Source organism: Phocoena sinus, chromosome 9 (genome assembly GCF_008692025.1).
Source record: "Phocoena sinus isolate mPhoSin1 chromosome 9, mPhoSin1.pri, whole genome shotgun sequence".
Taxonomy (NCBI): Eukaryota; Metazoa; Chordata; class Mammalia; order Artiodactyla; family Phocoenidae; genus Phocoena; species Phocoena sinus.
In genome coordinates, this window is record NC_045771.1 from 18,998,237 (window position 1) to 19,012,897 (window position 14,661).

At 39.4% G+C, this 14,661-nt stretch overlaps 1 protein-coding gene across 2 annotated transcripts in view; it reads right to left on the minus strand.

Moving 5' to 3' along the window:
• EXOC4 (exocyst complex component 4) overlaps window positions 1–14,661 on the minus strand; it is an 856,192-nt gene that overhangs the window by 44,704 nt on the left and 796,827 nt on the right. For both annotated transcript variants that reach the window (XR_004351419.1, XM_032642974.1), the window contains 2 exons: window positions 14,237–14,415; window positions 11,223–11,382 (listed from right to left, as the gene is read on the minus strand). Coding sequence is in view for 1 of the 2 variants with exons in the window: in XM_032642974.1 (XP_032498865.1) it covers window positions 11,223–11,382; window positions 14,237–14,415 (339 nt within the window). In the remaining variant the exon portion in view is untranslated. The remainder of the gene's footprint in view (window positions 1–11,222; window positions 11,383–14,236; window positions 14,416–14,661) is intronic.

The following is a 14,661-nucleotide window of genomic DNA, read 5'->3' on the forward strand; positions in this document are numbered from 1 at the left end:
ATGAAGAACCATATTGATATAATGAGGTATTAATTACAGAGTACAGAAAATCGAGGTGGGGGAGGAAAGAGATTATAAAGCGAGAAATCGATATGGACCTGGCTGTTAGGGGGGCTGAGAGAGCAAAAGGGCCTGGCTGGGTGCTGACCACTGAGCTCACTGTGGCCACCTGGCCTCCTTTCAGCACTGTGGTCTTATTCTCTTAGACTGGCAAGTGGTGTTAGGCAAAGCAGGGGGCGGGGAATGGAGAGAAAGGCTTTTTGTAAAAGATGGAACAGGAAAGGGAGTGCAGAAGCAAGTCTGGCCTTGATATGGTTTGTAAGGGGTTGTAGCTCTGCTTTTACCACTGTAGCAATTGTGCCTGTCTCCTACTTTTAAGCATCAAAATTAAACATTCTATCTTAATTTATAAAACAAGACAGGTCAGCTTTCAGCCTCAAGTTTTTCAGTAAGAATTCTAATAGAGTCAATAAATGGTCATTCATGGGCTTTAGTCACAGAATAAGCTTAATGCCTTTCTAGAACAATGCAATCTTTTCCTGGCAGAAAATGGCCTCACTGGGTGAATTAATTTAATTTCCGCACTATGACGACTACAGAGGTAGTGCAGGGGATATAAATAGCACAATTTGATGACAGATTCTGGACAAGTCACTTCTGATTTCTGTTCCTTGGGATCTTCATTGGAAATAATAACACCTGTCATCTATGCTAATCTCTGAATCATTCCAATTCACGACCACTGGCTGCCAATAATCGCGAGGAACCCTAAATTATACATTGACATTACGTATGTACAAGGTATGGTGACATTAATTGAGCGTAATCAAAGGAAATCTTACTTAATCAAGGCCTCACACATCAGACAGTTTATGAGAAATCAAACACCAGTACTGACAGGTATTACTTTTTGAGAGCCTTCTAAGTACTCATTGTTTTATGGTGCTCTTGGGGGATATGAAGACCACGAGGCGTATTCACTTGCCTTCAGAGAGCCCTAATTAAGCAACTGATTTCAATTAATTGTTAGAATGTATGGAACCTACTATAAGTGCAACAAACATAGAAAAAGGAGATCAGTAGAAAGTGGTATGGTTAGAAATAGGTATGGTCAGAAACAAAGTCAAATAAAAGTTTAATTAGGGGGATGTAATGCTATTTAAATCTACTTATAAAGATATTTACGAAAATTTCCTCAGAGATCATGCCATACAAATTTGTTTTGTTACTAAATTTTATTAACCGGCATACTTCCTTAAAGCTATTTAGCCCATTACATTTCCCAATTTACTTGGGTACTTGGGAAAGTCAGGGCTAGTTTTGCATCACCATTAAATTCAAGAGGTATAACAGAATTTTTAGTGGCATCATCATTAAAAGAATTTTGGTAGCATACTAATCTCTCCTACAAAATCAATCACAAATCCACACGGTTAATGATCTTGAGTCAAAAATCTGGAGTATTGCAGGTAAAGGGTGGAAAAGGTATAGGTTACCCCGAATCAGAAAGGCAGTTAAGACTAATGGCACAATAAAGTTGGGGGAAAATGTGCAAATGATGTGAAAAAAGAATTTTTTTTAGAAACAAAGTTGCTCTTCAAGCAAGGCAAGCAAAGAAACTTTTATGAAATGCGGGGGTGTTTCATATTTTCAGCAGAGTCACCTCTGAAGCTTACCCCCCTCCTGACTCATCAGAGTGACAGGGAGTTAGGGGACCACAGGTCTGTCTAGATGTCTGTGGGTGCTTCCAGCAGATGGCAGCATGTCATCGCTAATCCCTATCCATCAAAAAATGCCCTGGTCACTCCAAATAGGAAAACCCATAACTTTTCCTGCCCAAAACCAAAATAATGTTCCTGGTACAACAGGTTTGTAGGAAGTAAGTGTACCTAAGCAGCTCCCTTGGAAGGAATTCAATATTCTCAGCTACGCCAGAGGTCCTTCCTGGCCTTAGAGAAAGTACAAGGTCAAGGATAAAGCAGGGGCCCAAAACTGATATATTTAAGCTGGCTTTGTCACTTGCTCTGTCACCTTGAGGAAAGCACCTGAACCGTTTACCTCAAAGAGGAGTTGGAGAAATTAAAATGAGAAGATGCTTTCATTTACTGAGAAGAAAGATGCTGTATCAATTTGTGGGTAAAGAACTACTGCGGTGCAGGCAGCACGTTCACACGCTGTCCTTTTCTGGCTCTTGTACCGTGGGACCATTCCTTCCCTATCCTCTTCTGGGTTCCTCTTCCTTCTCATGCCCTTTACAGGCTGGTGTTCCGCAGGAGATGGTTCGCCATCTCCTCTAATAGTTGTTTTTTTTTTGTTGTTGTTGTTGTTTTTGGCGGTATACGGGACTCTCACTGTTGTGGCCTCTCCCATCGCGGAGCACAGGCTCCGGACGCGCAGGCTCAGCGGCCATGGCTCACGGGCCCAGCCGCTCCGCGGCATGTGGGATCTTCCCGGACCGGGGCACGAACCCGCGTCCCCAGCATCGGCAGGCGGACTCTCAACCACTGCGCCAACAGGGAAGCCCTCCTCTAATAGTTTTAAACAACGACCCCATGCTGAGGATTCCCCAAACTGTTCAATCCAGGCCCCTCCCGTCCTTCACTCTCCTCCAAGCTTCTAGCTTACACATCCTGGTGCACATGAGCCACCTCCACTCGGAAATCTCACAGGCATCTTACACTTGTCACGTCCACGATGATCTTCCTTCCACAAAGCCTATTCCTCCCTCTTCCTGTAGGGGTATCTTATTTGATGGTACTGGGACCCAGCTGGATAGCCATGTCAGAGAGTGGAGGGTCATCCCTGACTTATTTTTCTTTATCTTCACCATTCAATCGCTCTTTAAATCCTTCACATTTTAGCTCGTTCATACGTCTCAAATCTGTCTCCTCCATCCCCACCAGGACTGATCTGGTTCAGGCCCTACACACCTCTCTCTTTACAATCACCTTCCAATTGGTCAGCAAGGCCTCCAGCTTTATTGCCCTCAAGTCCATTTCCTATACAGCTACTGAAATAATTTTCTTAGAATACAAATCTGACCATCTCACTCTTCTGCTTAAAGCCCTTTAGGTCACCAACAGAATAAAGTTGTCACTCCACAAATATTTATTGAATGCCTACTACATGCCAGCTATTGTTCTTAGCCCCGGGGCTACAAAAGTGAACAAGAGTCCTTGCCTTCTGGAGCTCACAGACAGACGAGGAACAAATAAACAAGGAAATATAAAATATGTTAGATGGTGATACGTGCTGAAACATAGATCAGGGTAAGGAACATAGGGAGTGCTGGTGGGAGAAGAAGGCGTGATTTGAAACTGTAGAGAGAAAGCCTCTGATAGGGTGGCGCTTATCCTGAGCTAGTTCTGATTTCTCCTCAGGTCTCCTATTTTATCACTCCTGCTCCAGTCACTCTAACTGCCCTTTCTGTTCCAAATGGCTCTCTCCCTATCCTGGATAATTTCATTTAAGATTAGTATTAAGTATCACCTCCTCCAAAAATTAATTCTGCCTCCATCTCCTCTCTCTCCAGATGGGTTAGGGGAACTCAAAAAAGCGTTAGATATTTCCTTTATAAAGGTCCCCATTAATGTGAGTAAAAAATTTGGGCTACTTATTTCCTATGACTTAACATTTAGGACTTTCAAAGCTTTAAAGCTCAACCTTTAAAAAAATTGAGGTATAATTGACATATAACATTATATTAGTTTTTCTTTTCTAGAAAAAAAAACCCAGCTTTATTGAGATGTAATTCACATACCATACAATTCACTCATTTAAAGTGTACAATTAAATGTCTTTTAGTATATTTACAAGGTTGTGCAACTGTCAGCACAATCTATCTTGGAACATTTTCATCACCCCAAAAGGAAACCTTGTACCCATGTCCCCATTTCCTTCCAACCCACCTACTCTAAGTAACCACTACTCACTCTCCTTTCTACCTCTATAACTTTGGCTATTTTGGGCATTTCATATGAATGGAGTTAAACAATATATGGTCTTTTGTAACTGGCTTCTTTCACTTAACATAAAGTTTTCAGGGTTCATCCATGTTGTATTATACATCAATCAGTACTTGAGCTTTTAGTTGAATGATACCAACTGTATGTATGGATTTATCAAATTTTATTTATCAGTTGATGGTTACCTAGCTTGTTTCCACTCTTTGGCTTTTATGAATAATGCTGCCATGAAAATTTGTGTACAAGTTTTTGTGGAGATATAAGTTTTCATTTCTCTTGGGTATACATCTAGGAGTAGAATTGCTGGGTCATGTGGTAACTCTATGTTTAATTTTTTGAGGAACTGATGAATTGTTTTCCAAAGCAGCTGCATCATTTTATATTCCTATCAGCAATGTATGAATGTTCCAGTTTCTCCACATCCTCTCTAACACTTGCTATTGTCTCTTTTTGATTATAGCAATCCTAGTGGGTGTAATGTGGTAACTTATTTTGATTTTGATTTGCATTTCCCTAGTAACAAATAATGTTGAGCATCTTTTCAGGTGTATATTAGCCATCTATATAGCTTCTTTGGAGAAATGTCTATTCAAATCCTTTGCCTATTCTTTTTATTAATAATTTAATTTTTCCCCAATAGTTTTAGATTTAGAGAAAAATTGAGAAGATAGAACAGAGACTTCCCATATAACTTACCCCGAGATTCCCTATTATTAACATCTTACATTAGTATGATACATTTATCACAACTGATGAACCAATACTGATACATTATTATTAACTAAAGTCCATAGTTTATTCACACTTTCTTAGTTTTTACCTAACATCGTTTCTCTGTTTCAGAATCCTATCCCGGATACTACATTACATGTAGTTGTCATGTCTTCTTAGGTTCCTCTTGGCTACAATAGTTGGTCAGATTTTCCTTGTTTTTGATAACCTTGACAGTTTGGAGGAGTACTGGACAGGTGTTTTGTAGGATGTGCATGTATTCGAATTTATTTGATATTTTTTCTCTCTATTATATGCATGATTTATGCATGTTGATTCTGACCTTGACTGCCTGGCTGAAATACTATGTGTCAGATTTCTCCACTATAAAGTTACTCTCCCCCATTCCATATGTACTCTCTGGAAGGAAGTCACTATGTGAAACCTACCTTAAGAAGTGGAATGTTTGGCTCCACTACCTTTATTTTTTATAAGTTTATTTATTTATTTATTTATTTAGGCTGCATTGGGTCTTCGTTGCTGTGAGTGGGGTTTCTCTAGTTGCAGCGAGTGGGGGCTACTCTTTGTTGAGGCTCATGGGCTTCTCACTGCAGTGGCTTTTCTTGTTGCAGAGCACTGGCTCTAGGCGCATGGGCTTCAGTAGTTGTGGCACACGGGCTCAGTAGTTGTGGCTTGCAGGCTGTAGAGTGCAGGCTCAGTAGTTGTGGCGCACGGGCTTAGTTGCTCCGCGGCATGTGGGATCTTCCCGGACCAGGGCTCGAACCCGTGTCCCCTGCACTGGCAGGCGGATTCTTAACCACTGTGCCACCAGGGAAGTCCCTCCCCTACCTTTAGAGTACGGTAGCTACATAATCTATTTGGAATGCCTCTGCACAGAGAATGCCTCTGCACAGATTGAATACCAATGTATTCAATCATTTATATCAGTATGGACTTATGGATATTTATTTTATACTTTGGGTTATAATTCAGTACTACTTTATTTATTTTCTTACTCAGATTATCCCAACTTTGCCATTGGGAGCTCCTTCTGTTGGTTCCTGTGCCTCTTTGACACAATGTGCTATGTGTGTGCATGTTTTTAGTACTTCCTTACTTTCTGGTACTACAAGATGCTCCAGGCTCATCTTGTATATTTCCTGCTCCAGTCCTACAATCAGCCATTTCCCCCAAGATCCCTGCTTTCTTTTTTTGAAGAATAGTACTTAGAAACTAGATTCGGGTTACTAGGTATGCTCATTGCTACTGAGATATCTTTATCTAGTCTTTAATTAGATTATTTGTTTTTGTATTATTGAGTTGTAAGAATTCTTTATATATTCTGGATATGAGTCCCTTATCAAATATATGATATCCAAATATTTCCTCCCACTCTACTGGCTGTCTTTCACTTTCTTTATTCAATCTCTTATTGAGTTAAACAAATATTGGTGTATTGTACTTCTCCATATAAACTTATGTCCAGAGGCGGCAGTTCAGGTAAGATTTTTTTTCTCTTTTGGTCCCTGGGTACCAAATGGTTCCTTCTCTACCAGTGAGATTTTTCTGGTATCTTCTGTGGAGATGCTCCTGCTTCACAGTATGGGCACTATACATGGGAGATATAGAGCTTCACTGGTTAAGTCAGCATATATAGAACAGCTTCAAAGCTAACCTGGAGCTGCTGGAAGAGGGACTGGGGCTAGAGAGGGGTGGGGCATCTAGAAGCAGAGAGAGCCCATCATTAAAAACAAAATCACTTGGTTGGTATCCCTCTAAGAGTGATCATAACTCTGCTACATCATGGGAAATAGATGATGAGTACCTATGCTGGGAAGAGCAGGGCTTTCTTAGTAACCATTCAACGAGAAAAGAGAGGCTGCCAATTTGGTCTTTTATACCTCACACTAGAATCACTCTAATTGCGTTTTTGTTTGCTCTGAATGCTTCAGACCCTACCATGGAATTGAGGAGTGAGCAGCTTTCCCCAAATTTGAAGCTTGTCCCTACACTAGGTAAGTTGTATAGGGCAGATAAAGGAATGCAGGTCTCCAAATATGCTTAGAGGTTTCAGTATGTCTATTCACTATCCAACAACGATATGAGAGATTATAATTTTGATTTAATGTGAAACTGGGAAGTGGTAGATAGGGTGTAGTACTACAAATCAAGTGTCATTTATTTAGGAAATGAAGAAAAATTTAATATACTTTGATATTCATTGACAGCTTACAAATTAATTTTCCAAATCCAATATCATCTGTTCCTGAGTTCCATTAAGGTAGGCAGTGCAATTTTCATCAGAGAAGTTCAGTGATTTACCTAAAGTAACACAACTCCAAGCTAGGACTCTAGCACCTTAAGAGTGGTTTGACTTCCACCACAGTGTTCTTGCTAACAGAATCTTCAAAGGTCGAATGGTTTAAGAGGGCAGCCAAGGAAGCCATCTCAATTTTAGTGTGTTCTTGATATATGGATCTAAACACAATCTGAAAAGACTAACCTAATATATTTTTGACCCAGAGTTGACCCAAACCCAATCCTAACTTGCAAAAGGAGGAAAGCTGAAGTTGAAGGTTTGAGGCCATCAATCTTGTTGCATATCTCAGATGGAAAACGTCAGCAAACTAGCCAAGAAAAGGATTACTGAGCAAAAGTGAAGGAAAACAGCTAACAGGTAGGAGTATTCTAGATGTACATAAAAGAGTGTGAGTTTAAATATAATGAAGATCCTTTACATTGGAAAAATTCTCTGTATATGAACTGCCTATGTTTATACACACACACACAGTAATATCTTTTTTTCCAACCAAGATATTCTGAAATTTACATGGAAAACCAGTGCAGGAAACACTGAAACATGGAAAACAATGGAATATTGAGGAATGGCCAACCTTCTCTCATGAGGAATCTAAAAATACAAAATGTGACTGCCTGTATTCTTCAGCATTCTCCAGAGAAACAGAACTAAATGCATATGTGTACATAAAACTATATTACGTAAATACACATATATCTATATCTATATATAGAGAGAGAGTGATTTTTTATTGGGGTTATAATTGACATATAACATTTTATTAGTTTCTGGTGTACAGCAAGAGTCAATATTTGTATATATTGTGAAATGATCACCACAATAAATCTAATTAACATCCAGGAAAAAAAAAAAAAGGTCTTCTACTTTCTAGTTAGTCTGTAGTGATTTTCCAGGACAAAGCCTCTTTTTGAGTCTGAAAACTCAGCGGTGGGTCAAAACCATAGCAGAGAAAATTACCATAGGGGACAGGGTCTCTCTGTAATTCTGGTCATGTTATAGGTTATCTCGATCCTTTGCTTACCCAAGATTTATCCCTATTAGAGATTAGCTGGAGCAAAGGTGTGTATGAAAAAAGTGACAACTCAACAATACCACTGAGTAGTGGTTTACCACTACTCAACAATACCGCTGAGTAAAAGAGTCAGCATAAATGGAATCAGTGCAGATCTCTCATTTCTTTATTATGGAAGGAGTGTTCTATTTTCCACTGGCCGGGAAGGCTATGAAAGTAAAAAACTACAAGAGCCTTGCAACTTCTTGTTAAATAAGTTTTCTGACACATAGCAACTAGTGATTAATTACTGTGTTAGAAGATTACATTCCTATAGAGATTTGCTGGAAATACAGATGCTGTCTATGCTTGATTAGACTTGCTTAAGGAATGCTGAGACACACTGCTGCTACAGTCTATTATTTCTGGCTATTTTGGTATTGCTGTTATATTTACTTTACATAGCTTCACATTCAGTAGAATTGATAGAGCCCATTTCATAAAACCTGTCCCTACCAAAAACAAGAACAGAAAAAATAAGGCTATGAAGTGTGTTTATGTGTCTGTGTATGTATGAGAGCGAGAGAAAATGAAGGAGAAAGAGACTATGAATAGTAGGGATGTAGTACTCCTTTTTGTAACACTTTCTCTCTACAGAGAAAGAATTGCAAGGGAGATGCTCTGTTTCTCATAAGCCAATAAGAAAACTGACCCACATCAGCTGGTTAAAACGTTCAGGGCATTAAAGATAAACTAAACTTTGTCATTATCCAAATTCTTTACCACAAAAAGAAGCCTTGATTTGATACCTAGTCATTCATCCAATACACAAAATGAGCACTTACTCTGGTCCATGCACCGAGGAAACAGAAAAAATCTGGGCTTCCTGGAGCTTACAAGTCTGGTAAAGATGTGTCTTTTGAGCTGAGATCAGGACAGAATCATCCAATGCTATACACTTAAGCTAGCCTATCTCCTCTCATAATCCATTAAGAGTAGTAATAGCAGTACCTCTCCCAAGAGGTCACATTTCAGCTTATACCCACTTCCTTGGATACCACTCCCAAATCCAACTGTGAAAGGCATGGCTTTGCTGAAGAATTGCTTTGCCGGTATATGGCCCATCAATGCCAACCTCAATACCGCCCAGTCAACATTTCATTATTCAGATGCTAGTGTTTTTACTATGTGTTCAGGCCCCATACTGTCTGCCAAAAGCTGTGTTAATTTACTTATTTCAGCTAAATAAAAAAAAATCATTTAAAAAAAGGTTGATTGAATTTAGGAATTATATTCCTCAGAGAATTAGTAATGCTTCTCTGTATCCCTCAGGCCTCCATGTTCTTATCTTCCCCTTGTCAATGTTATTATGAATAGACTAATTCAATAACGAGATCATTCCCCATCAGAGAGACCAAATAAATGCAGCATTCAGTCACACCTGGTTTCCCTAATCTGAGCAAGGAACGCTTTCCAACAAATTTAGCCTAAAATAGGGAATTTAATGAACACAAATAGAAAGAAAGACAGGGAAGGAGGACAGAAAAGCAGAACAACAGGGTAGCAGTGGAACAAATGGAGTGATAGATTGGAGAAGACAGGTTAAAAGTGAAGATACTTGCTTATACGATTTCAAAACAAAGATCCTAGCATAGATGTCTTAATAGCTGTCAAAGTAATATAACATTTCATCATCCCCTTAAGTGTCTCAAGAATTATTTCAAATTTTCTTGAACTTCTACAAGAATCAAAAAATCAAGTGAAAAAACACAGAAATACTAAATATTAGGTAGGAGCATTCTGGACTATTAAAAACAAAAGACTTCCTCGCCATAAAGGAGTTCATGGAATAATTCATCTAGGCATAATCGTCAATAAAGCACCAACACCATAATCATTATCCATCCTGTTAAGTTTTCATTAAAGCTCCAAAGGTCCACTGATTTTAAAAAGGTACGGCTAGTGCTGATACCATATGAAGAGAGAATAAAATTAACTCTTGTATTTGAAAAAGTGTATTATAAGGAAACACTAAAAACTGAGATCAGCAACCCTAGAAAAGAGAAAGTGAAAATGCTATTTAAAAAAGAACCTTCAATTACATAAAGGAACAGTGCGAGCAGTGATGAGTAACCATTTTCCCCCCAATGAAAAAAAGAAGGGGGGATGGGTTTCAACTGGGAAAGATAGAAGAGATGAGGAAAAAGATTCATGTAAAAATATTTTCAACACGTTATTTAGGATGAGAGAAAATGTAAAAGATTCAAATGTCTACAAGTCTGCATATACGTAGATAACTAAATTATGGTTTACTTACTCCATGGAACATTTGTTCAGGTGTTAAAAATAATACTTTCAAGGGATATTAATGGATATGGGAAAAACCATGCTTTCACAGATTATTATTGATATAGGAAAATGCAATTAAACGAGTAAAAAACCCATTAACAATTTTGTAAAGAGAAATGATATGCATGCCCATGAGAACTCACCTAGACACACAGCACATGTACAAAAACCAGGAGAAAGTATATCACATATCATAGTCTCTAGATTAAAAGTTTATGACTAATGTTTATATATTCTTATTTCTATTTTATGTTACATATTTTATGCAATGAGTATATATTACATTTACAATTAGAAAATAAAGTTACTAAAGTTCTGTAGTAAAAGAACTTAGGTTCGACAATAGGAAAAATTACCTGTTTAAGAGTTGTTAAACATCCAATAGAATTTTAGAGAATTACCTTCTCTATAACCAAAGTACATCTATTTGTTCCATTTTTTTCCTTTTTTTGAAATTGAGGTATAATTGACATATTAGTTTTAGATGTAAACATAATAATTCAATATATGCATATATTGTGAAATGATAATCACAATAAGTTTAATTAACATCCATCACTTCTGTTTCTCTTTTTTTTTTGTGGTACGCGGGCCTCTCACCACTGTGGCCTCTCCCGTTGCGGAGCACAGGCTCCAGACGTGCAGGCTCAGCGGCCATGGCTCACGGGCCCGGCCGCTCCGCGGCATGTGGGATCTTCCCGGACCGGGGCACGAACCCGTGTCCCCTGCATCGGCAGGCGGACTCTCAACCACTGCGCCACCAGGGAAGCCCTCATTTTTTTTTAAACTAAGTTTTTAAGTACTAAGAACCCATTTTAAAAAATGACTTGATAGACAATGAGGCCTTGGCTTTGGTACAGGAACTGAGCTCAATCTTTCCACCTACCTTGCAAAGTCCAGGTCTGCCTCCCGAGACATGGTGATGTTGGTCAAATTCTGCTGAAGGACAAAAATGTTCCTACACATCTTCTTGATGCCAGACTCACTGATGCGCCTGAAGTACTGGGCGCCGTTAATAAGGATGCAGGAGATCAGGTGTCCTAGGCCTGAGGGATCAGCACAGGGCAGGTGGGGAGGAAAGAGAAGACAGATTAGTGCCATCTTGCATAAACCGACACGGGATTTCTCTCTTCTACTGCTCAGAAAATTTAAATGACCAAGGAAAACTTATTTCTGATGGTTGGACCAGCTGATCTTACAATGATTTCAGAGTATTTAGACCGTGCCCAAGTAGTTACAAATGGGGAGACTTTCTGCTGGCAAAAAAACTGGTATATCTGCAGCTCCAGCACTGCCATATACAGTTAAAGTCACCATTCCAGGGCTTAGAGTACACGCCAGGTTGTTTTAAACTATTGAAGTGCAAAGAACTCTTGTTTTTCTGTACAGTTATTTTAAAGCGGAGAAGAACACATGTAAATATGATGATCTGTTTGGTCTCCTTTTCCTCCTACAAAACAGGTAGGGGTGTACTTTTGGCTCAAAAGTTGATTGGCAACCTACATAAGTAAAAATAAGAAAATGGGCTATTGGCATTAATGTTACTACACCTCAACACTGACAATGGAGTATACTTCTAAAGTAGTAACTGGAGAGAATGTAATCAGAAACAAAGTGCAAAGGAAAAGCAGAGCATGCATTAACTGTGGAGTTCCTACAAGACACCTGTGCACTTCTCTGGCGTATCGTAAGTGATCTGCTCTCAAGCTCTATGAAATTCAGCAAAGAGCTGGGTAGTACATCAACAAACTAAGAGGTCCCAGTCAGGTTACCCTAGGTAATGAAGTTGAGGAATGCTGGTTCAGAAGGCACATGTGGGTTACCATTCTTAGAAGTTAGACTTTAATTCTAAATACTTGGAAATAAGTAAACCTCTCTTCCTTCTTTTTCTCTTCTTCTTACAAAGTTGGACTCTGGCAAGATGTTCTCCCCAGAATTCTAAAGTTAGTCTGACTAGTCACAAGCGGTCTACTATTTTTGTCTCAGGGCGTAATTTCAGGGTCAATGGCTCCTTCTGTCTTCAGAATGAGTTTTCCCTTGATTCGGACAAATATAGAAAAAGGACAGGAGAAGGCACTGTCTCTTGCTTCAGCTACACTCACCCAGTGTGGCTTCAAGACCACAAATTCGTGTGTATGTGCTACTATTTGAAAGCGAAGTAAAAAGCTTTCCACTCGAAGGGGAAGAAACACACACATGGATTTTACATTTAAAGCAAGACAGTTTACGTGAAAAACCTCTGTAGGTTATTTTGCTGTGATTCTCCTGAGCCCGTAACTTCACGCAGAATTTTGTTCTGCAGTGCTTTAGTGTGGTCTGCCCTACTTGGAGGCTGTGAGGCAATGCAATGCTTGTAGAGAATAATAAATAAAGAAATAAATGTATATACCAATTAAGTATAAGCAATTATAATAATAAACCAATTAAAAGTTGGTCTGCTTTGTATTATCACTATACATCAGGAATTCTAAACAATATCTGTGATTGCAATACTCCTTAAAAAAAAAATTGAATACTCCTTCTTGACACACCAAGAAGACTGAGACCACTGCCACCTCCCCAACTTGGGAAACTCAATGTTATGCCTTTTGAATTTAGAAAGTGATATCACAGAGGGATAGCTAGCTTTTTAAATAGGAATCCTCAAATTTATGATTTTTTTTATAGTTGAAATCTCTTCTATGTCAGAGGATTATACCTGTATCTCAAGAAGATGTTGCTGCCCAGCAGAATTAGATGTTAAGAAATGTCTGGTCAAAATGAGAGGAAACTTCTGGGATGTGAATGTTAATATGTGGGGCTTGAAAGAGCCACTGTCAAGAGCCCGAAGGGAATTCTGTGTAGTCAGGAAAGTGATTTCTTAGATGTGCCCTGTACCGTCAAGCTACAGAGTATTCCTGCAGTCTCCAATTCACAGAGCCATGGGGCTGACTAATAGCTAACCTTTTTTCATACTTTCTGGCTAAAGTCTTTTAGGGATACTCCCCTTCAGAACAGATCTCCATCACTATAATTTAATGGGAAAATAGGATTTTTTTGGGGGGCAAGGGGTCCACATTTGCTAGAACAGAACCATTTCATAAAGCAAGACATGGTCATGCGTTGACACTCTTTCCATCTTTAGGCTGCCACCATCCTTTGCGCTAAGTACATTCTTAATTGTTTTGAATGACACTGGCTCAATTCTGTGAGATGCCACAGATACTTTTGGCCCCCAAGTCTACATATAAACCAAGCAGAACAAGAAATAAAGGGGATATAATTTGAAATCCTAAAAGGGGTCCTTTGGAGGAATTCATCACGAAAATGATTTGGCTGGCGGTGCATTTTTTTAAATGTTGAAGGCGAATGCCTTTGGAAAGTACTGTCTTTCACACCCTTCCTTACTTGCTCGACCCTGAAGGCATTTATGGATGCAGCCTTCTTAAAACTGCTGCTCATCAGAGGTTTCTGTGTTTTTCAGACAACAATTCGTTCTCTGAGAGAAAACTTCCCCTTCCAGTGATAATTTTAGCCAACGAGGGGATCTTTCAGGGTTGTCTCTGTATGGTGTGTGTGTGTTTCTTTTTCCTTTATGAGCTCCTCTTGAGTTCATCTGTGGTCCACTCCACAAATTTACCCAGCTCTCATGAGCAGCATGTCAAGGAGGCAGCCTGGCTGCCATCTGCCTTACCTCGGATTAAATCTCCTTATGAAGAAGGAGCAGATGGAAGCCATACTGTTGCCTACCTAGACACACACACAGAGGCTAGGCACTGCAGCTTTGAACCAAAAGGAAAAACAGACAAAAAAAATCAACAACCTTTTCCTACAAGTTTTGAACTTCAGTAATAGAGAAAATCAGGAGAACCTTCACCTTTCCTTCCTCCCAAACTCCCAGGGACAGAGGCAGGGTCTGACCTTCAAATATATACTGGAACTTGTGCTGCTGGAGGCTGGCACTCATGGCCTCCTCAATGGCGCTGATATCTTTGTTGAGCTTGACCACCAGAGGGTCATAATCCATACTTTCCACATTAGCGACAATGGCGTAGTTCCCCTCCTTCGCTAGAGGGATGAGATAGTGGAAACAGTGAACCCTGAAAGGGAGAGAGATGGAGAAAGCAGTTAGTAATAACTCTTTCTGATGAAAATAACCATCTTCTTGTGACAGAGCACCCGAAAATTTAAGACAGCAGTGGCCCTGTAAATTTTTATGTATCCCTCCCCCTTTTCACCAGAAAGCCTTCTAAGTTATTCTATAGTAAAACTGTGTGATCTCAAACAAGTCAGCTTCTGTGATCCTCGCTTGTTTAATCCATACATTGGGGGTGAGGAGTAGATGA